The following is a 24,364-nucleotide window of genomic DNA, read 5'->3' on the forward strand; positions in this document are numbered from 1 at the left end:
TAGTGTTGATGTCTTCACTATTATTATACAATGTAGAAAATGGTAAATATAAAGAAAAACCATTGAATGAGTAGGTGTTTCCAAACGTTTGACTGATACTGTATATATACAGTATATTTCATATATGCATTACATAGCCTACTACATTACAAACGTGTGGTTTGTCTATTACTAGGAGTAAGAAGGAACCATGAACGATTTAAATGTGTTTTGTTATCTGGCAGTTATTTAAGCAATAAGGCCCGAGGTGGTGTGGTATATGGCTGTTCTTATGCACAATGCAACGTGGAGTTTCTGGATACAGTCCTTAGCTGTGGTATATTGGCCATATACCACAAACACCCGAGGTGCCTTATTGCTATTATAAACTGGTTACCAATGTCATTAGAGCGTTAAAAATACATGTTTTGTCATACTCGTTGTATACGGTGTGATCTGCCACGACTTTCTGTTAATCAGCATTCAGGGCTCGAACCACCCAGTTCATAATAAAAAAATTGAAGCAATCAGTGTGCACATTTTATATCTAGACCAATATCAGCCACAATCTTACAGGCTGTGCTGTGAGCAACCTTGCTTTGGGGTCCGGAATGAAATAAGCGGAAGAGCCGACAGACGGAAGACTCGGCGGAAGCGGTCTGTCAGGGAAGAAACATTTGCAGAATTTGACACAAAGAAGCCTAAGGATCTAAAACATTTTATATTTCGATAAAAACGTATTCCCCAGTCCGCTGCAATGATTCTGCTAGAAATCAACAACCGGATTATAGAAGAGACGCTGACGTTGAAATTTGACGGCGCATCCAATGGGTGAGAAATCATTGTTCCAGACTAGCTTGCTAGCTTCCGAATAGCTAACAGTAGCCGTATCTTAATGTCTGGCCAGTATTATTTGCTCGACAATGAATGAATTATGGATGGAAAATGTGCGGCTGGTGGAATTGACAGAACAGGGCCTATATATTTGACACGTACAGTAATATTCTGGTTAAACTGAATAAAGTCGCATGCGCCTCTGCAAGAGGCATCGCTTAGCCGGAATAATGGGGTGTGTCTGTCACTGGTTAGTTTTGGCTAGCTAGACTAGCTGGGCAGGGGAAGCCTATCTAATAACTGTCTAGCCCCAATAAGGGGGTAACGCTAAGCGAACTCTAGGTTACGTGTGCTTGTCGGCATCCCCTCATTTATTGTCCCAATGAACTGCCAATTTTTAAATTGTGATGGTGGCTTTCACAACATATGTACAGCCGTATTGTTAGCTAGATAACTATACCTATAACTGGCTGCTATGCTAATCACCGCAGTAAAAGGGAACCTGCTTTTCTAGTTCATGGTATAGTAGCTAGCTAACTAGTTTGCTTTAATCTCTCATCGCTTTGAATTGAGAAAGCGAACGTATCGTTATGGGTTAACTTTGTATTAGCTAGAGTCGTTCAATTTCAATGAAATGAATAGAGAATAATCAGACTAGATAGCTGCTAACGAGTATAGCTAGCAATATATTAGCCATCGCGTTGTTGGCCTCTTCCGCATTCCAGCATCCCCAAGTTGGGTCATGTCAGTGCAACTCTCTGGGGAGAGGAACTGCTGTTATAGACAACTTCTAAACCCCAATGAGTGGTTTCTTGAAATGCAATTGCAAGTTGCACGAAAACCAAAATGGTTTTACACAAATATGCCAACATGGTAACAACTGCTGCTACAGAATATTATTATACTGGCAGCAAATTAAGCGTTGTCTATAGTTAACAACTACTCAACAAAACATGGCCGAATTTGTTATATTATCATGCATTCAGTTTCATACATATTTGACATATAATCCTCTATTTGTAGAACTAAACCAGAGGCAGTGGAGGTGACATTTGCAGGTGAGTTAAGGACTAGTGGTTAATATTTCCATGCAGTAGCATGCAGTTTTAACAATATTATGCTATTTTCAGGAGTGAGTTTTCCAGGTGGGTGCTTGTTTGTAACTGATGGCTTTTCTCTGAACTGTAGATTTTGATGGTGTCCTCTACCACATCTCCAACCCCGATGGGGACAAGACCAAGCTGATGGTCAGCATCTCCCTTAAGTTCTACAAGGAGCTGCAGGAGCACGGAGCTGATGAGGTGACAGACACACACACACACACACACCAGCATCTGTACCTCCCTTGCCCTTCATTCAATCGATGGATATGTCCTGTGTAGCTCAGTTAGAGCATGGTGCTTGCAACGCCCGGGTTGTGGGTTCGATTCCCAAGGGGGGGGGCAGTTTATGTGACCGACTGGCTTGATTCGGTCTTGTGTAGCAAAATTTGAAATGTTTTTTTTTACATTGGATAAAGGTAGAGTCTCGGCGCTAGAAAATGGTATATCCTACACTACAGCTGAGGAACATTGGGAAAGTAATTCTGCTTTGAAAGTTGATAAACATGTAACCTCACTTTTGAGAAAATGGCCCTTGAATATTTTGGTACCTACAGAGAGCTTTTCTTTGTCTACACCCATTCAGCATCGTTCACACCCTTTTAAGCTTTAGCCCCACCCATCTCTTTAATGATTCACATGTGAGGCTATGTACTAAATAACCAAAGATTTAACTTTTGGACTCCCTCTGCATATTTGAAATCAAATGCCAGAATTTTCTCCTTAGATATCATACTCTAATTCCACTGATTTCAGAACTCAGTCCTCAAGAAAGAGGAGAGCAACACTTATGTAGTTCTATTATCTGATCTCTTTTTTAAATATATATTTTTTAAATCAGCATTAAAAAGGATTACCTACACATACTGACCAGTTCAGATTATAGACAGAAGCGCACTACATGGCAGACCAATCCGAAATCGTCTCGCAGCATGTCCAGCCCACTCCTTTTCTCAGCCAATCATTGCTAGCAGGAAGGATGCTGTATCTTTCCATGACTAAACCAACTAGGCTCATAATTTAACAACTTTATTTGTTTTTATATATGGCATACAAGTTTGTTATTAAGGCATTCTTCCAGAATGCATTTCTTGCTAAAAATACTTTTAGTTTATGTTCAAATGGAGGTCTTGTGAAGTAGTGACGTGTGACATGCAGCTAGTTTTCTGAAACGAGTCAAATATATATATAGATTTTTTTTAAGGATGAAAATGTATGCATTCACTACTGTAAGTTGCTCTGTATAAGAGCATCTGCTAAATTACAAAAATGTAGTGCTTGTAAACTAACCCATGGCACTCATCATAGCTTCAATTGTAGTTTAAAATGTGTCAGAGTAGATGTTTTATTTTTGGTTGAGAAGGAGAATGTCTGTAAAGCAGGATGTCAGGGCTTTGTACATCCTCACCATATATGGAAGAAAGCAGCAGCAGTGGTTTCTTATAGAAACAGGAAGTGCTTTATGACTCACCCTATAAGGAGGAAGTGCTGACTGAGACAGCTAAATGTTGCCTAATGAACACCATGACTGCTTTCCTGTAGTCTACCAGTCCTTGTTTCTTACTCTCTGTGAGCACTACTGAATCAAAGGACTGGATAGGTTTTAACAGTGCTGCTTTTACCTGTCGAGCACTTGTTTTCTTACTCTCTGTGAGCACTACTGAATCAAAGGACTGGATAGGTTTTAACAGTGCTGCTTTTACCTGTCGACTTGTTTTCTTACTCTCTGTGAGCACTACTGAATCAAAGGAATGGAAAACAGTGCTGCTTTTACCTGGAAACTCTCTGTGAGCACTACTGAATCAAAGGACTGGATATTTTACTGCTGCTTTTACCTGCGACAGTGGCTGTGGAAAGGAACAGTGTGTTTTTTAAAGGACCAAATCATGTCCCAGTCCTTTCACCTGACCATAGAAAATGAATGTCTACCTTCATTGCCTTGTGTCCTACTTCCAGCTCTGTTCTTCATTGTAGTGGTATAGAAAGCTAGTTTAACTACTGCAAAAACAGTGGCCTTATGAGAACATGTTCAAGTAATCAAGCCCTGTCCTTTTCAGTCACTAAGTGTAAATTTGGTACACCTTGTCACCTTTCTTCACTAACCCACAAAACACATTTTCGTGTGTGGAAATGTTCCGCTTTACGTGTTACATAATAGATTTACACAATACATAAATACATGTGTCACAATGGTGCACTCTTGCAGTTTTACTGTAGAGGAAACTGAGTTGCAGTACATCTTCTTATAATAGAAGTAATGTCATCTCTGTTTTGACATGTGTACGCTGGATTTGCATATTATTGCCTTTTTTGATCAGAACTCGGGCTGCATTCCAGTGATTCCACATTGACGGGTAACTGTTGTTTTAGGGGAAGGCTTATGATCTCCCCTTACCATTATCTACACTGAGACATCCACCTCTACCAGTCCACTCTGGCTCTCTGATGTTGCATAGCTGGTGTCGGACTCCGTCGGGGCATTTATCTGTTACTGTCCATAATAACACACCAAATCCCTCCCTCCTTCCAGCTGCTGAAGCGGGTCTATGGGAACTTCCTGGTTTCACCCGAGGCGTGTAAGTATTATGTAACTACGGTCCACTCTCCCTATGTCAGTTTCCACTGTCACCATGTTAATGACTCCAACTACTCAGAGAATTATCCACAGCGCGTCATATAGCCTATCCCTTACGGAGGTCCAACACCCACACTTATATTACTACCACTGACTTCGCTGATAGTACATTTTTCCTGAATAAAGTAGCTAACTATTACTGAGATACTGTATGTGGTTGTCCCACCACCTAGCTGGGACTGAGATACTGTACGTGGCTGTCCCACCACCTAGCTGGGACTGAGATACTGAGATACTGTATGTGGTTGTCCCAACACCTAGCTGGGACTGAGATACTGTATGTGGTTGTCCCACCACCTAGCTGGGACTGAGATACTGTATGTGGTTGTCCCACCACCTAGCTGGGACTGAGATACTGTATGTGGTTGTCCCACCACCTAGCTGGGACTGAGATACTGTATGTGGTTGTCCCACCACCTAGCTGGGACTGAGATACTGTATGTGGTTGTCCCACCACCTAGCTGGGACTGAGATACTGTATGTGGTTGTCCCACCACCTAGCTGGGACTGAGATACTGTATGTGGTTGTCCCACCACCTAGCTGGGACTGAGATACTGTATGTGGTTGTCCCACCACCTAGCTGGGACTGAGATACTGTATGTGGTTGTCTCACCACCTAGCTGGGACTGAGATACTGTATGTGGTTGTCCCACCACCTAGCTGGGACTGAGATACTGTATGTGGTTGTCCCACCACCTAGCTGGGACTGAGATACTGTATGTGGTTGTCCCACCACCTAGCTGGGACTGAGATACTGTATGTGGTTGTCCCACCACCTAGCTGGGACTGAGATACTGTATGTGGTTGTCCCACCACCTAGCTGGGACTGAGATACTGTATGTGGTTGTCCCACCACCTAGCTGGGACTGAGATACTGTATGTGGTTGTCCCACCACCTAGCTGGGACTGAGATACTGTATGTGGTTGTCCCACCACCTAGCTGGGACTGAGATACTGTATGTGGTTGTCCCACCACCTAGCTGGGACTGAGATACTGTATGTGGTTGTCCCACCACCTAGCTGGGACTGAGATACTGTATGTGGTTGTCCCACCACCTAGCTGGGACTGAGATACTGTATGTGGTTGTCCCACCACCTAGCTGGGACTGAGATACTGTATGTGGTTGTCCCACCACCTAGCTGGGACTGAGATACTGTATGTGGTTGTCCCACCACCTAGCTGGGACTGAGATACTGTATGTGGTTGTACCACCACCTAGCTGGGACTGAGATACTGAGATACTGTATGTGGTTGTCCCACCACCTAGCTGGGACTGAGATACTGTATGTGGTTGTCCCACCACCTAGCTGGGACTGAGATACTGTATGTGGTTGTCCCACCACCTAGCTGGGACTGAGATACTGTATGTGGTTGTCTCACCACCTAGCTGGGACTGAGATACTGAGATACTGTATGTGGTTGTCCCACCACCTAGCTGGGACTGAGATACTGTATGTGGTTGTCCCACCACTAGCTGGGACTGAGATACTGTATGTGGTTGTCCACCACCTAGCTGGGACTGAGATACTGTATGTGGTTGTCCCACCACCTAGCTGGGACTGAGATACTGTATGTGGTTGTCTCACCACCTAGCTGGGACTGAGATACTGTATGTGGTTGTCCCACCACCTAGCTGGGACTGAGATACTGTATGTGGTTGTCCCACCACCTAGCTGGGACTGAGATACTGTATGTGGTTGTCCCACCACCTAGCTGGGACTGAGATACTGTATGTGGTTGTCCCACCACCTAGCTGGGACTGAGATACTGTATGTGGTTGTCCCACCACCTAGCTGGGACTGAGATACTGTATGTGGTTGTCCACCACCTAGCTGGGACTGAGATACTGAGATACTGTGGTTGTCCACCACCTAGCTGGGACTGAGATACTGTATGTGGTTGTCCCACCACCTAGCTGGGACTGAGATACTGAGATACTGTATGTGGTTGTCCCACCACCTAGCTGGGACTGAGATACTGTATGTGGTTGTCCCACCACCTAGCTGGGACTGTAAATCACTATAAATGACTCAAATGTAAAAAATAAACAACTGCTTCTTGTTTTCCTGCTTTAGTTTTTTCCACAGCCTGAAGTTTAGACACATTCAATGAAAATAACACCATGCACCCACATCCTCCTCCATGATTGAAACTATAGATAGTGTTTACTGGGTCATACGCTGTCTTTGGTTGGCACCAGGTCTAACGCTTTGCATTTAGGCCAAAACATTGTTCGTTTTTTTTGTTGCTTAGTTTACTTTGTTGGAAAGTCTATGCAGAATTTGGGTTTTATTAGTATTTATTGTCATTTGCTATAGGCTGGTTTTGACCCCCATTCCCCTCAGAGATTGACACCATGTCATAGTTAGTAAACCTCTTACTAAGAAGTTTTCTAGCGATTTATTAATTATATCGAACAATAGCTGATCTTGTCTGTAATTGGCTGTCTCCTAGGCTACAACGTGTCCCTGCTCTTTGACCTGGATGCGGTCCCGGCCAATAAGGAGGAAGTGATCCACCAGGCGGGCATGCTGAAGAGGAACTGCTTCGCCTCGGTGTTTGAGAAGTACTTCAAGTTCCAGGAGGAGGGCAAGGAGGGAGAGACTAGGGCCGTGGTCCACTACAGAGACGACGAGTCCATGTAGGTGGCCGCTGCACTGCCTGGATGAAAATGTATAGAAGTAACCATAGACAAAACAAGGATGCTATTTGTTGTTGACTACTAAAAGTCTGAGGCTTTGGGTGGGGGGGTTCTACTAAAACATGGAATTGTTTTAAGGTGGTCATGACATGGATCGTTTAGTTATTTGATTTTGAATTTTAGGACCCCTGTAGGTATCAAAAAAATTACTTGTTGAAATATAGAATTTTGCCTTTACTGCTATAGCCCATAAAAACACTGAGTAACACATTAAAAATGACAAAACAGTATAAAATAAATCCTAAGGAATAAGGTTTTGAAGTGTGTATATCTCAATCACACACACTACCGGTCAAGTTTTAAAAACACCTACTCAATCAAGGGTTTTTCTTTATTTGTACTATGTTCTACATTGTAGAATAATAGTGAAGACATCAAAACTATGAAAAGCACCTATGGAATCGTGTAGTAACCAAAAAGGTATTAAACAAATGTTATATTTGAGATTCTTCAAATAGCCACCCTTTGCCTTGATGACAGCTATGCACACTCTTGGCATTTTCTCAACCAGCTTCATGAGGTAGTCACCTGGAATGAATTTCAATTAACAGGTGTGCCTATTGAAGTTAATTTGTGAAATTTCATTCCATAATGCATTTGAGCCAATCAGTTGTGTTGTGACAAGGTAGTGAGTGGGGGGCTATACAAAAGATGGCCATATTTGGCAAGAACAGCTCAAATAAGCAAAGAGAAATTACAGTCCATCATTACTTTAAGACATGAAGGTCAGTCTATTGCTTGTGTTTCTTGGCCCAAGCAAGTCTCTTCTTATTGGTGTCCTTTAGTTGGTTTCTTTGCAGCAATTTGACCATGAAGGCCTGATTCACGCAGTCTCCTCTAAACAGTTGACGTTGAAATGTGTCTGTTACTTGAACGCTGAAGCATTTATTTTGGCTGCAATCTGAGGCTGGTAACTCTAATGAACTTATCCTATGCAGCAGAGGTAACTCTGGGTCTTCCTGTCCTGTGGCGGTTCTCATGAGAGCCAGTTTCATCATAGCGCTTGATAGTTTTTGCGACTGCACTTGAAGAAACTTCCAAAGTTTAAATGTCCGTGTTGACTGACCTTCATGTCTTAAAGTAATGATGGACTGTCATTTCTCTTTGCTTATTTGAGCTGTTCTCGCCATAATATGGACTTGGTCTTTTACCAAATAGGGCTATCTTCTATATACCACCCCTACCATGTGACAACATAACTGATTGGCTCAAAAGCATTAAGAAGGAAAGAAATTCCACAAATGAACTTTTAACAAGGCACACCTGTTAATTTAAATGCATTCCAGGTGACTACCTCATGAAGCTGATTGAGAGAATGCCAAGAGTGTGCAAAGCTGTCATCAAGGCAAAAGGTGGCTACTTTGAAGAATCTCAAATATAAAATGATTCCATATGTGTTATTTAATATTTTTGATGTCTTCACTTCATTCTACAATGTAGAAAATAGTAAAAAGAAAAGGAAAGGTGTCTAAACCTTTGACTGGTACTGTGTATATTTTTAAATCTAAGAAGCCTTTTATCTACTGCCAGTATTCCATGTCACTGAGGTGACTACTGGTTGTTGACATGTTCCTGTGTTTGTCCTCAGGTATCTGGAGGCCAAGAAGGACAGAGTGACGGTGGTGTTCAGCACTGTGTTCAAAGACGACGATGATGTCATCCTTGGGAAAGTGTTCATGCAGGTGAAACAATATTTCTCTCTCAAGTAGTGATACGCCGATATTACATTTTTGGCTGATATCCAATATTTTCCTTGCCAAAAAAAAACGATATTTAACATTTTAGTGGCCTTTTAGTACTGTTAATAAGTTAAAACACGCATGGATGCAGCAGTCTAAGGCAATGCATCTCAGTTCAGGAGGCGTCACTACAGTACCTGGTTCGAATCCAGGCTGTATCACATCCGGCCATGATTGGGAGTCCCATAAGGCGGTGCACAATTGGCCCAGCGTTATCCGGGTTAGGCCGTCATTGTAAATAACGATTTGTACTTATGTCCCCATTACCAGTAAAACATAATCAAAACTAATTTCTTTCACTTACTTGCTGTGCTGTTTCGTTGTTAATTTGTTCAGTCGTTTCATTCTCAACCAGGATTTCATAATACATGTCAAGCAGTGAAGTTTCAGCTCTGTCCGTGGCCTCTCTTCCTCGGTGTGCACTGTCACTATCTGTTTCCATCTTGTCCTGGTCTCTCTTCCTCGGTGCGCACTGTCACTATCTGTTTCCATCTTGTCCTGGTCTCTCTTCCTCAGTGTGCACTGTCACTATCTGTTTCCATCTTGTCCTGGTCTCTCTTCCTCGGTGCGCACTGTCACTATCTGTTTCCATCTTGTCCTGGTCTCTCTTCCTCGGTGCGCACTGTCACTGTATCTGTTTCCATCTTGTCCTGGTCTCTCTTCCTCAGTGCCCACTCACTGTTTCCATCTTGTCCTGGTCTCTCTTCCTCGGTGCCCACTGTCACTGTTTCCATCTTGTCCTGGTCTCTCTTCCTCGGTGCCCACTGTCACTGTCTGTTTCCATCTTGTCCTGGTCTCTCTTCCTCGGTGCCCACTGTCACTGTGTCTGTTTCCATCTTGTCCTGGTCTCTCTTTCTCGGTGCACACTGTCATTGTATCTGTTTCCATCCTGTCCAGCTGTGTAACATTTCACATTAACCCTGTCTCGTCTGCATCAAGGTAGCAGTCCTTGTACATGGCATCAAGCATGGTGGCGACACAGTAAAGAGAATGCCACCGACTCGCTTGTTCACTGCCTGTGTGGGCAGTTTTGTTGAGTAGGCGTTTCAATGCCGTGACAGAGGGCATCACGGCTGCAGTTGATCAGCTTATTTCTCCAGTCAGTTGTTTTGAATGGAGCTAGCTACTGTGTTCATGTTTCCATGTTTCAAACATGTTCTCAAATGCCATTGAAATGGCAGCAGCAGTATGACAACCAGCACATTCATGAGCATGAAATATGACCTTCCTCATTCTGAAATTCTTGTCGACCCACTGTGCTGTCAGACTCAGCATGCTGATATCGCTGGTCCAAATGTCAGCCGTGAAGCTAATAGCAGTGACGCTATTACTGTGTAACTCCTGTAGGGCAACATCTAGAAAAATAGCACACTTAGTAGTGTGTATCGGTGCTCGACCAGTCGGCGAAAGCCAACATCACCCACAACAGAGAATGGTTGTCAAGGACAACGAATTCCATTATCTTGGCGTTAATGGATTTGGCCATTGAGTTGTCTCGCTGAAATGTTGTTACTCTTTCAAATGACTGCTCGTCTTGTTGAGTGCTCGATCCACACAGCAGACATGGTGGGCCAGGTTAGGATTGCTGTGTAGCGCAACATTTTACGTGGCTACATTACATTATAGGTATGCTCGTCAGCTTTGACATCGGTATTGCACATCAGCGTTAAACTAGAAATATTTTGTTGATGTTGTCATGTTTAGCTAATATTGTCAGATTCCGATATGTTCACTGATATCGTGCCTCCCTACTCAAGTTTTCATCACCCTTAACAGGAACCGCCTCTCGCATGATTAAAACGAGCTTGGCAGCACTATGTATTAGAGGTTGACCGATTTAATCGGAATGGCCGATTAATTAGGGCCGTTTTCATAACAATCGGAAATCGGTATTTTGGGTGCTGATTTGCCTATTTTAAAAAAAATTTTTTAAATGTGTTTTTTATACCTTTTATTTAACTAGGCAAGTCAGTTAAGGACACATCCTTATTTTCAATGATGGCCTAGGAACGGTGGGTTAACTGCCTTGTTCAGGGGCAGAACAACAGATTTTCATCTTGTCAGCTCGGGGGAGCTAATCTTGCAACCTTACAGCATTAAACTTCTTTATAAAAATCAATCAATCATAATCACTAGTTAACTACACATGGTTGATATTACTAGATATTATCTAGCGTGTCCTGCGTTGCATATAATCTGACTGAGCATACAAGTATCTGACTGAGCGGTGGTAGGCAGAAGCAGGCGTGTAAACATTCATTCAAACAGCACTTTCGTGTGTTTTGACAGCAGCTCTTCGTTGTGCGTCAAGCATTGCGCTGTTTATGACTTCAAGCCTATCAACTCCCGAGATGAGGCTTGTGTAACCGAAGTGAAATTGCTAGCTAGTTAGCACGCTCTAATTGTCGTTGTGTTGCTGGTTCGAGCCCAGGGAGGAGCGAGGAGAGGGACGGAAGCTATACTGTTAGACTGGCAATACTAAAGTGCCTTTTAGAACATCCAATAGTCAAAGGTTAATGAAATACAAATGGTATAGAGGGAAATAGTCCTATAATTCCTATAACTACAACCTAAAACTTCTTACCTGGGAATATTGAAGACTCATGTTGAAAGGAACCACCAGCTTTCATATGTTCTCATGTTCTGAGCAAGGAACTGAAACGTTAGCTTTTTTACATGGCACATATTGCACTTTTACTTTCTTCTCCAACACTTTGTTTTTGCATTATTTAAACCAAATTGAACATGTCTCATTATTTACTTGAGGCTAAATTGATTTTATTGATGTATTAAGTTAAAATAAGTGTTCATTCACTATTGTTGTAATTGTCATTATTACAAATACATTTAAAAAAATCAGCCAATTAATCGGTATCAGCTTTTTTGGTCCTCCAATAATCGGTATCGGCGTTAAAATCATAATCGGTCGACCTCTACTATGTACATTACAAAATGATGTAATTACAATACAGTATGTAGTTGTCCATATGGTTGTGAAAAGGAGAAAGGTTGCCAAGTATCTTTGCACTGTTGCCTAAAGGTAGTTCACAACAGTAATCCAGAAACCCCGTCACCTCCATGTCTGTGCAAATGATTTATGAAATATCTTATTTGCTCTCTACACTATTAGGTATTTGTCATGGACAACCTTAGTGTGTGTCGCTCTCTGTCTGTCTGTGTTGCTCTCTGTGTCTCTGTGTGTAGGAGTTTAAGGAGGGTCGGCGAGCCAGTCACACTGCCCCCCAGGTTCTGTTCAGCCACCGGGAGCCGCCCCTGGAGCTGAAGGACACTGACGCTGCCGTTGGAGACAACATCGGCTACATCACCTTCGGTCTGTACCAACCATTCCCAGGTTTTACAGAAATCCTGGTTGGAGGATTCTGGATTTTCTGCTTATTCTATTCTGATTCCTGGAATCTTCCAAATGGGATGTTGGGCCTTCCTGTGAATTACATGGGTTTACTGTACAAGAAGGTGCCTAGAGCTGAATTGTGTGACTGTTAAATATATATATTTTAACTTAAACTAGACATGCAATTAATTAGTAGTTTTCCAACGCTAGTGACATGATAGAAAGTAGTCAGTGGATGATCATAAACAAACATTAGCTTGAATATCAGGTCAGTCATCAGCCTAATTCCAATGTCTTTGTGGTAATGTGTGTTATTTCTCCTGTCCTCTCAGTCCTGTTCCCACGTCACACCAACGCCAACGCCAGAGACAACACCATCAACCTCATCCACACCTTCAGGGACTACCTGCACTACCACATAAAGTGCTCCAAGGTGACTTCCCTAACTAGTATATTAACTAGGACCCTATTAGTCCCAACTTCTGCACTGCCCTAACTAGGACACTACTATACCTGCATTACCCAATATAGTGCTCCTTGATGAGCACTAACTATTGCCCTTACAAGGACCCTACCATACCTTTACTACCATGTAAAGGATCAGTTTTCTGGACATAGCTTTAAGTAAGGGTTGAGGGAATAACTTTACCTGCCCTAACTAGGGCCCTGTTTTACCTGCCCTACTTTACCGGCACTAGCATGGTAAAAACCTGCAGTCTGTGATCATAAAGGTATCTGATGGGCTTTCCATCGTAAACACTTACGGGCGTGTAAATATGTGCTTTTCAGATTCCTGCCTGGTATGAGTTGAGGTCAATTGGGTCAATTAGTGTGCATGTCAGTGAGCTGTTGGTTCGGTAGGTGTGTATTAAGGTATGTCTCTGTGTCGTCGTCGTCCCCCCCCCCCCTTCCAGGCCTACATCCACACACGTATGAGGGCTAAGACTTCTGACTTCCTCAAGGTGTTGAACAGGGCTCGACCCGACGCTGAGAAGAAGGAGATGAAGACCATGTCGTAAGTTACTGCTGCTCTGCACTCCAGCGTTGGAGTGCTGATCTAGGATCAGGTTAGCCTTTTGGCTCACTGGATAGTATTACATGTTTATGTGGGAGGGGATCCTAGATCAGCACACCTACTCTCAGATGCTTTTAGAATATGGTCCCATACCTGGACTGTGCTTGATTGAGCAAGCCTGGAACTAATGGAATAGTCCCAAAAGTGCATGCCCCACCCACCTGGCACTCCAGCCAATGCTCGAACAAAACGCTCAAATATTTGAAAAAATGAACATACTATTTGGACCCAGGTCTGACTTATTCCACTGCCAGCCATTGGGTTCACTGCCTGTAGGACACTTCTGTCCTTTAAAACAAGTCATATGGGAAGTTCACCCTGCTGTGTGTGCCTGTGAGTGCAGCCTGTTCTCAAAGATCAGAGATCAGTTAATCTGTTATCATTTATTGAATCACACGGGCTACTTTCACCATGTCCCCAGATCTTATTGTCCCTGATAATGCTTCATTTTGTGTGTTGAAATGTTTTCACGTCCCTCGCCCACCTCAACATTCCTTTCTTAATTCTATACCAACACCAAACACACACTCATCAGCGCCTGTGTGGTGAACAGCAGTCAGATGGAGAGAGAGAGCCAGGGTGGAAGTGTGTACTCTCTCTACGTCTCTGGTACCAAGTTGCAGCCTTCACCCAAACCACAGCTGATAATGGATTGTAGAGGTTCCTTAGAAGCTGATAAAAGAATAGCTTCTACAGATTCCTTAGAACCCTCCTGTAATGTTCTTGTCTGTAGGCTACGGTGTTTGTGAGGGCTGTCTTGTTTCAACAGTTGTGTTCATTGTGTGTGTACTACTAGAACTGACTTGACACGAGCAGCGCTGTTTGAAGTGGGCTCAGGTGGAATTTTTACAAGCTCCCCCCACTCACTCGCACACTCAGTTTGGTCCCTATTGCTGTGTGGGATCTGTGGATCTGACCAGCACTCCCCCTCTCTGTCTGAAACAGAAGAGGCCTTGTCTAAATATGAATATTTAACTGTGACTCCGGGGAATTCTATGCCACTGATCCTCAGGGAGCTCTGCTCTGGGTGGAAGGAAGCAGGGGTGTACTCTTGTTTCACAATCTGGGATTTAGTCAGCGGTAGTTGACATAGTTGGGTCAACATTTAGTTGGAAGGTGTGGTATCTGTATTTTTACTCTTGCATGGAGGCCATATGTGCTGACCTTTTGTGTGTTGACCAAGAGTCGTCTGTTCTTTCGACCAATCTATTGGTCAACATTTTTAAACGTGTATTTTTCCATATAGACACATCAAATGTATTTTAATCAAATCAACTATATATATATATATATATATATATATATATATATATATATATATATATATATATACTGAGCTGGTCTAATGCTTTACACAAACTGTTTGATGAAATAATTAAGACACAAATGACTAGAGGGAGTCCGACCGCAATTGATTTGATTGTGCCGGGCCTGGTTCAGACTTGCTCTGTTAAAAAAACAAAAAACATTGAGCGACTGACGAACACCCTTTGTCTCTCTCTATCCTCTCTACTGCAGCAACCACCACACATAAACACTGTATATTGCTTATTCCCTCAACCCTTGCTCTCTTTACGTGACACATGTATGCTTTGCATGCACGTGACCAATAGGGCCTGCCCTATAGCATATCATAGTCACATCAATAAATTGGTTCTAACAAACTCTGAACACCATAACACACTTGAAAGCAAAATGGATGCAGAGGATGTGACAAACTCGTAACGGGAATGTTTACTGGTTGTGCAGGAGGTAAAAGGGAAGTCCGATGTCTGGAATAAATTTGACTAGTTGTAGTAAATACTGGAGATCAAGAAAAATTTGTTATGGAGCGCTGGGATGGTAGTTCTCCAGGAACAGGGTTGGAGAGAGGACCTATGGGATGGTAGTTCTCCAGGAACAGGGTTGGAGAGAGGACCTATAGGATGGTAGTTCTCCAGGAACAGGGTTGGAGAGAGGACCTATGGGATGGTAGTTCTCCAGGAACAGGGTTGGAGAGAGGACCTATAGGATGGTAGTTCTCCAGGAACAGGGTTGGGGAGAGGACCTATGGGATGGTAGTTCTCCAGGAACAGGGTTGGAGAGAGGACCTATGGGATGGTAGTTCTCCAGGAACAGGGTTGGGGAGAGGACCTATAGGATGGTAGTTCTCCAGGAACAGGGTTGGGGAGAGGACCTATGGGATGGTAGTTCTCCAGGAACAGGGTTGGAGAGAGGACCTATAGGATGGTAGTTCTCCAGGAACTGGGTTGGAAAGAGGACTTATAGGATGGTAGTTCTCCAGGAATAGGGTTGGGGAGAGGACCTATAGGATGGTAGTTAGGAAGCTCTGCGTCCATATTAGATCTATGTGTGCCAACTTTTTTTTTTGTAAAGTCTAACCAGTGGTTTGCTGTGTCATGACATGAACAAATAAATGATTGATACAGTAGCCTATACAAGTATTGAAATACAGGCCTAAGTAAGTTACGGTATTAAGACTAAACAAGATGGGCTCTTAGGCCTACAGGTCTGATGGTGGTTATATAAGGCTGCTATACTAAGCCTACTAATGATAGACATAAATTATTATAATAATCATAGTAACAATAAGGGAAAGGAGGGTTATTGTAAATATAACTTCAGGCAATTTGTAACCGTGTAAACAACACTAAGTAATACTAGAGGCTGGTCTAATGAAAAAGTGTAAATCAAATCAAATCAAATTTTATTTGTCACATACACATGGTTAGCAGATGTTAATGCGAGTGTAGCGAAATGCTTGTGCTTCTAGTTCCGACAATGCAGTAATAACCAACAAGTAATCTAACTAACAATTCCAAAACTACTGTCTTGTACACAGTGTAAGGGGATAAGGAATATGTACATAAGGATATATGAATGAGTGATGGTACAGAGCAGCATACAGTAGATGGTATCGAGTACAGTATATACATATGAGATGAGTATGTAGACAAAGTAAACAAAGTGGCATAGTTAAAGTGGCTAGTGACATAAGAATGCAGTCGATGATCTAGAGTACAGTATATACATATGCATATGAGATGAATAATGTAGGGTAAGTAACATTATATAAGGTAGCATTGTATAGCCTTTATTTCAGCATAGCAAAGATTAAAAACGGCTGAATTTGTGAAATTGTTATGTGAGGCTTGGTGCTCACGGTGTCAGTGTGTTTTTACACTCAAACAGGCAACAAGTATTTATTTTATTTCTGTAGATACAGCACACTGATGTGTTTCACAACCTTGACCACTATCCAACACGGGAGGAAGCACATTTGTTATAAAATTATATTTTATTTGTGTTGCACCGTTCTTCCGTAATGTAACCATATACAATTCCAGTAGCATGTCTTGGACTGTGCCATCCCCAAGGCCTCCACAATGGATCAGTCCACCCAGACATAATGTAACCATATACAATTCCAGTCCACAATGGATCAGCACGTCTTGGACTCTTGGACTGCCATCCCCAAGGCCTCCACAATGGATCAGTCCACCCAGACATAATGTAACCATATACAATTCCAGTAGCACGTCTTGGACTGTGCCATCCCCAAGGCCTCCACAATGGATCAGTCCACCCAGACATAATGTAACCATATACAATTCCAGTAGCACGTCTTGGACTGTGCCATCCCCAAGGCCTCCACAATGGATCAGTCCACCCAGACATAATGTAACCATATACAATTCCAGTAGCACGTCTTGGACTGTGCCATCCCCAAGGCCTCCACAATGGATCAGTCCACCCAGACAGGCACCAATCAGACGGGTGTCTTGTACACCATGATATAAAATAATGATGTTTTACTACTGCTCGATTAAAGAAATCGAGGTCGACTAACAGCCCATCCTGTTTAGTCTTAATACCGTAACTTACTTAGGCCTGTATTTCAATCCTATCAACCAAACAATTGACCAGTCGACTATTGTCAGCCCTAATCTACAGTGCCTTCTGAAAGTATTCCCTTCACTTTTTCCACCTTTCTTTATATTATTTTAACCTTTTATTTAACTAGGCAAGTCAGATAAGAACAAATTCTTATTTTCAATGACGGCCTTGTAACAGTGGGTTAACTGCCTGTTCAGGAGCAGAACGACAGATTTGTACCCTGTCAGCGCTGGGGGTTTGAACGGTTACTAGTCCAACGCTCTAACCACTAGGCTACCCTGCCGCCCCAATCTTCTGTTACAGCCTGAATTTAAAATGGATTCAATTGCAAAAATATTTTTTTTTTAGATGTCAGTGGCCTACACACAATATCCAATAATATCAAAGTGGAATTATGTTTTTAATTATTTTTTACAATAAAAAAAATGAAAAGCTGAAATGTCGTGAGTCAATAACGATTCAACCCCTTTGTTATGGCAAGCCTAAAGGTTCAGGAGTAGAAATGTGCTTAGTCCATGATTTTTAAAATAACTACCTAATCTCTGTACATCCCACATACAATTAATTCTGTAAGGTCCCTCAGTCGTGCAGTGAATTTCAAACACAGGTTCACCCACAAAGACCAGGGAGGTTTTCCAATGCCTTGCAAAGAAGGACACCTTATTGGTAGATGGCTTTAAATGTACAGAGCAGACATTGAATATCCCTTTGACCATGGTGAAGTTATTAATTACACTTTGGATGGTGTATCAATACACCCAGTCACTACAAAGATACAGCTGTTCTTCCTAACTCAGTTGCCAGAGAGGAAGGAAACTGCTCAGGGATATGACAGTGAGTCCAATGGTGCCTTTAAAACAGAGTTTAATGGCTGTGATGGGAGTGAGGATGGATCAACAACATTGTAGTTACTCCACAATACTAACCTAAATGACAGAGTGAAAAGAAAGAAGCCTGTACAGAATAAGAATATTCTAAAACATGCATCCTGTTTGTAACAAGGCACTAAAGTAATGCTTAAAAAATGTGGCAGAGCAATTACATGTTTGTCCTGAATACAAAAAAGTGTTATGTTTGGGGCAATACAACAGCTCATATAAGCAAAGAGAAATGACAGTTCATTACTATAAGACATGAAGGTCAGTCATTGCGGAGATCATCCATTCACCTTCTCTGCGTCTCACAAAGACACGGCGGTTGGAACCAAACTCTCATTTGGACTCATCAGACCAACGGACAGATTTCTACCTGTCTGTCCGTTGCTTGTGTTTCTTGGCCCAAGCAAGTCTCTTCTTATTGGTGTCCTTTAGTAGTGGTTTCTTTGCAACAATTCAACCATGTTCACTCAGTCGCCTCTGAACAGTTGATGTCTGTTACTTGAACTCTGTAGCATTTATTTGGGCTGCAATCTGAGGCGTGTAACTGTAATGAACTTATCCTCTGCAGCAGAGAACTCTGGGTCTTCCTTTCCTGTGGCTGTCCTCATGAGAGCCAGTATCATCATAGTGCTTGATGCGTTTTTTTCGGCTGCACTTGAAGAAACGTTCAAAGTTCTTGTAATGTTCCGCATTGACTGACCTTCATGTCTTTAAAGTAGTGATGGACTGTTGTTTCTCTTTGCTTATTTGAGCTGTTCTTGCCATAATAGGTCTATCCTCTGTGTATCCCCCTACCTTGTCACAACACAACTGATTGGCTCAAGGGCCTTAACCCTCCTGTTGTGTTCGTTTCATGTTAATTAATTCTGTTTTCCCGGTCCAAAATGACCGTCCCCATTTATAGTGGATTATGAATCAATAGTAATATATTTATTATCACCTGATGTTGTTAGATCTTTTATCAACTTAAGTTCTTGTGAACGTTACACGTTTTGAACTTCTATTTGCAATTTATGGCCTGTAAGGCCTCATTGACCTGAGCTCATACAACTCATTTTTGAGTAAAAAAAAAAAAGCATAATGTATGGATTATTTTGACTAACAAATACTCAGATGAAACATATTGTGCTATTTATCACAGACTACTTTGTGTCAAAGTTTAACAAGGACTCTCCTCACCAGTGTCATGATGAAAGCTATGATCAAGAACCTCACATATAGTATATCGTTTGGTCATTGTGCTGCCACAGAATGGATTGTGAGCAAGGCCTCAAAAGCTTTATCTACCAGAGCTGTGAGAAGTTCTATATATTATTGAAACAATGTTGTGATTGTTTGTGAGAATGCCAACAAGTGTGGTTCCCATGGGGGAAAGATATCTGTTGGGGAAAGGTTCCCGTGGGGGTTGCCATGGAAGCCAAGAAGGGGAGTGAGGTTTGTGTGTGTGCTCAAACACACATGCATGTGGGGTTCTGGGATAGGAAGTGTGTCCATCTGATGAATGGGCATGTGCCTGAACTCAATTTTATACATTAATTGTAGTCTCACCCATTCATTTCTAATGACTGGTCAAGTTTGACCGGGAAACACCATAGGTGTACAAAAGTTCAATTAAACACCCACAATGCTCCTAGGCTGGTAACTCTAATGAACTTATCCTCTGCAGCAAAGTATTTTGTGTGTTCAGATGCCCTATATGGACGAAGTCATGGAACCTTATAGACACCATTTTTGCCTTGACAGCCTTTGCACATTCTTGGCATTCTCTCAACCAGCTTCATGAGGTAGTCACCTGGAATGATTTTCAATAAACAGGTGTGCCTTGTTAAAAGTAAATTTGTGGAATTTCTTTCCTTCTTAACCCTCCTGCTCGAATTGGACCGATTTACAAATTCTCTCTGAAAAATGTTCATTTAACCTGATTCTCTCTCTCTCAATTGTTAAATGAACAACATTTTTCAGAGAGAATTTGTAAATCGGTCCAATTCGAGCAGGAGGGTTAAGAAAGAAAGAAATTCCACAAATTTACAAGGCACACCTGTTTATTGAAAATCATTCCAGGTGACTACCTCATGAAGCTGGTTGAGAGAATGCCAAGAATGTGCAAAGGCTGTCAAGGCAAAATGGTGGCTACTTTGAAGAATCTCAAATATATTTTGATATATTGACACCTTTTTTTTTTGGTTACTACATGATTCCATGTTATTTCATAGTTTTGATGTCTTCACTATTATTCCATAATGTAGAAAATAGTGCCTTTTAAAAAATTAAATTTAAAACTGGAATGAGTAGGTGTCCCAACTTTTGACTGGTACTGTATGTTTTTTTCTTTATTTTACCCCCCTTTTCTCACCAATGGTCTCGGGAGAGGCGAAGGTCGAGTCATGCGTCTTCCAAAACACGACCCGCCAAACCGCGCTTCCACCCGCCCACTTAACCCGGAAGCCAGCTGCACCAATGTGTTGGAGGAAACACTGTTTAATAACTTCTTGGTGCTACCCATCCCATTAGCGGGATCATTTTCCTCAGCAAATAGCATAGCGCAGCAACAGTCAAATAATGTTACTAAAAAATATTAATATTCATGAAATCACAAGTGCAATATTGCAAAACACAGCTTAGCCTTTTGTTAATCCACCCGTCGTCTCAGATTTTGAAATTCTGCTTTACAGTGAAAGCAATCCAAGCGTTTGTAAGTTTATCGATAGCATAACATCATGTACACTTAGCATCAGGAAGCTTGGTCACGAAAATCAGAAAAGCAATCAAATTAATCGTTTACCTTTGATCTTCGGATGTTTTCACTCACGAGACTCCCAGTTACACAACAAATGTTCCTTTTGTTCCATAAAGATAATTTTTATACCCAAAATACCGACGTTTGTTTGTCGCGCTATGTTCAGAAATCCACAGGAAAGAGCGGTCACTACAACGCAGATGTATATTCCAAATAATGTCCACAGAAACATGTCAAATGTTTTTTATAATCAATCTTCATGTTTTTAAAATATATATTCGATAATATATCAACAGTGTGTAGGTTTTTCAATAACAGCGGGAGGAACGATGGCGGCTTTACTCAGTTGTGCAAAAACTCACTCTGAGAGCCCCCACCTATCCACTTACGCAATGTGATCCTTCACGCTCATCTTTCAAAATAAAAGCCTGAAACTGTCTAAAGACTGAAGCCATAGAAAAATGAATCTGGTTGATATCCCTTTAAATGGAGGATAGGCTTGCATAGGAACAGAGAGGTTTCAAAATAAGAGGCACTTCCTGATTGGATTTTCCTCAGGCTTTTGCCTGCAATATCAGTTCTGTTATACTCACAGACAATATCTTTAGTTTTCTATCCTAATCTGACAATTTATATGCATATTCTAGTTTCTGGGGCTGAGAAATAGGCAGTTTCAAATGGGTACGTTTTTTTGTCAAAATGAAAATACTGTCCCCTACACGCAAAAGGTTAACTGACAGTCAGCCTGCAGGTGTCCGGTCCACCACAAGGAGTCGCTATAGAGCGCAATGAGCCAAGTAAAGCTCCCCCGGCCAAACCCTCCCCAACACTGGGCCAATTGTGTGCCGCCCTTTGGGACTCCGAGTCACGGCTGGTTGTAACACAGCCTGGGATTGAACCCGGGTCTGTAGTGACGCTTCAAACACTGCAATGTAGTGCCTTAGACCACTGCGCCACTCGGGAGGCCCCATGTATTTCATTTTCAATACATTTGTAAAATAAGCATGTTTTCACTTTGACATTATGGGGTATTGTGTGTAGATGGACGAGGGGGGGAATTATATTTGGAATTCAGGCTGCAACACAACAAATGTGGAATAGGGGTATAAATTGAGGGGTATAAATACCTTATGAAGGCACTGTATGTACCTTCAGCTATCAACTATATCTTTCAACTGCAACATTTCAACAAGTTTGTCACCTAGTCAGCGCCAGCGAGGAGCCTACCTTGGACCTCGTGGCGAGAGGGTTTTCCTTTAAAACATTGACAGAATAAAACCTAGAAGCAGTAATGCCAAGCCCTCTGTAGAATAGGCTTTAGGGCGAGCTGCCAATAAAGTGTCTGTGGCAAGTGTCTGACTTTTTAATTGATTTCTGGCTAACTGTTTTTTTATGTCTGTTTTCAGGGGCAAGACGTTCTCCCGCTGAGGCTGGTCCACACGCGCACTCTGACCCCTGGACATGCCCAATTGTGCCACACTGAGACTCGACTCCACATTGGACAGGATCACAGGCCCCTAAAGCCCCGCCCAGCGCGTGTACATCCTGTGTCTTTTTTTAAATAAAGTTGTCTCTTAGTAGAAATCGAGGCTTAAACAAATAAAAAGGGCATTCCTTGCTTTGCATAGTTAAAAGATCATTATTAGTCCTATATAAATATATATATATATATAAAAAAACAAATATGATGTTTTGATACGATATCTTTTACTCCATTTGGTACTCTTACCTTGCTCCCTCCCTCCCTGGTGGTGTCCATAACTTCAGAACCCCTCCTTGCTCCCTCCCTCCCTGGGGGTGTCCATAACATCAGAACCCCTCCTTTCCCTCCCTCCATAACATCAGAACCCCTCCTCCCTCCCTCCCTCCCTGGTGGTGTCCATAACTTCAGAACCCCTCCTTTCTCCCTCCCTCCCTGGTGGTGTCCATAACTTCAGAACCCCTCCTTTCTCCCTCCCTCCCTGGGGGTGTCCATAACATCAGAACCCCTCCTCCCTCCCTCCCTCCCTCCCTGGTGGTGTCCATAACTTCAGAACCCCTCCTTTCTCCCTCCCTCCCTGATGGTGTCCATAACTTCAGAACCCCTCCTTGCTCCCTCCCTCCCTGGTGGTCTCCATAACTTCAGAACCCCTCCTTTCTCCCTCCCTGGTGGTGTCCATAACTTCAGAACCCCTCCTTTCAACCTCCCTCCCTGGTGGTGTCCATAACTTCAGAACCCCTCCTTGCTCCCTCCCTCCCTGGTGGTGTCCATAACATCAGAACCTCTCCTTGCTCCCTCCCTCCCTGGGGGTGTCCATAACATCAGAACCTCTCCTTGCTCCCTCCCTCCCTGGTGGTGTCCATAACTTCAGAACCCCTCCTTGCTCCCTCCCTCCCTGGTGGTGTCCATAACATCAGAACCTCTCCTTGCTCCCTCCCTCCCTGGGGGTGTCCATAACATCAGAACCTCTCCTTGCTCCCTCCCTCCCTGGTGGTGTCCATAACATCAGAACCTCTCCTTGCTCCCTCCCTTCCTGGGGGTGTCCATAACATCAGAACCTCTCCTTGCTCCCTCCCTCCCTGGGGGTGTCCATAACATCAGAACCTCTCCTTGCTCCCTCCCTCCCTGGTGGTGTCCATAACATCAGAACCTCTCCTTGCTCCCTCCCTCCCTGGGGGTGTCCATAACATCAGAACCTCTCCTTGCTCCCTCCCTCCCTGGTGGTGTCCATAACTTCAGAACCCCTCTCTTTCTCCTTCCCTCCCTGGTGGTGTCCATAACTTCAGAACCCCTCTCTTTCTCCTTCCCCCTCTCTATGCTTCCATGTTGTCTGTACCATTGTCATTGGAAAAATAAACCTTCTTATAAAAATCATTATTTTCTGTGTTGTGGTTTCACAGACCTTAATCTCACATTAACATTACTTTATTTGTACACAACGGAAATGTGACTTTCACTTTATCCCAACTCCTCCGAAAGACAAAAAGGTACACATACAGGTTGGAGAAGGGGGCTGCCATACTACGGCGCAATTGTGGGGGTTAAGTGCCCTGTTCAAGGGCGCAACAGCAGGCGATGGCATCTAAGATTTGATACCTGCAACCCTCCCATTGCCAGCTAACTTCCCACATGATTTTTCCCTTAAGACCCTGGATTCGACCTGGCAACCCTTTGGTTGCTGGCTTCTCTAACCGCTAGGCTACCTGTCGATACCTGCCATCATGTCCTAGTCACAATTCTTTACAACTTCAGTCCTTGTTTGACAAATTCATCTCACGTCATCAACCAAAGTTGTTTTCTTGTTTCTTTTTTGCCGTTTCATCTAGATACCGTTCCTTACAACTCCAGACCTCGTTTCCTTAGATCATTGTCAGCCATGAGTTTCTTTTCCAGGGGTAGCTGCATCTCCCTTGACAACCCATTATCTTGCGATCACAAAACATGGAATTTTACCT

General features: G+C 42.8%; 1 protein-coding gene across 1 annotated transcript; it reads left to right on the forward strand.

Annotated features, from left to right (window-relative positions):
- The first annotated feature begins 583 nt into the window (after positions 1–583).
- LOC115124757 (actin-related protein 2/3 complex subunit 2-B) lies at positions 584–22,612 on the forward strand. The gene is made up of 10 exons (XM_029654232.2): positions 584–810; positions 1,837–1,871; positions 2,002–2,114; positions 4,444–4,489; positions 7,005–7,191; positions 8,840–8,933; positions 12,195–12,321; positions 12,675–12,775; positions 13,257–13,357; positions 22,336–22,612. The coding sequence occupies exons 1-10, from the start codon at positions 737–739 to the stop codon at positions 22,355–22,357; spliced, it is 900 nt and encodes a 299-aa protein (XP_029510092.1). The 5' UTR covers positions 584–736; the 3' UTR covers positions 22,358–22,612.
- Positions 22,613–24,364: the final 1,752 nt, after the last annotated feature.

This window comes from Oncorhynchus nerka, linkage group LG2, assembly GCF_034236695.1.
Source record: "Oncorhynchus nerka isolate Pitt River linkage group LG2, Oner_Uvic_2.0, whole genome shotgun sequence".
Taxonomy (NCBI): Eukaryota; Metazoa; Chordata; class Actinopteri; order Salmoniformes; family Salmonidae; genus Oncorhynchus; species Oncorhynchus nerka.

What these genes read in the sequence shown, in the direction of transcription:
- LOC115124757 (XM_029654232.2), top strand. Translation starts at nt 737, where the DNA reads ATGATTCTGCTAGAAATCAACAACCGGATTATAGAAGAGACGCTGACG. An exon ending in TACAGAGACGACGAGTCCAT is followed by an intron (nt 7,192 to 8,839) that starts GTAGGTGGCCGC and finishes GTTTGTCCTCAG; the next exon opens with GTATCTGGAGGCCAAGAAGG. An exon ending in ACCACATAAAGTGCTCCAAG is followed by an intron (nt 12,776 to 13,256) that starts GTGACTTCCCTA and finishes CCCCCCTTCCAG; the next exon opens with GCCTACATCCACACACGTAT.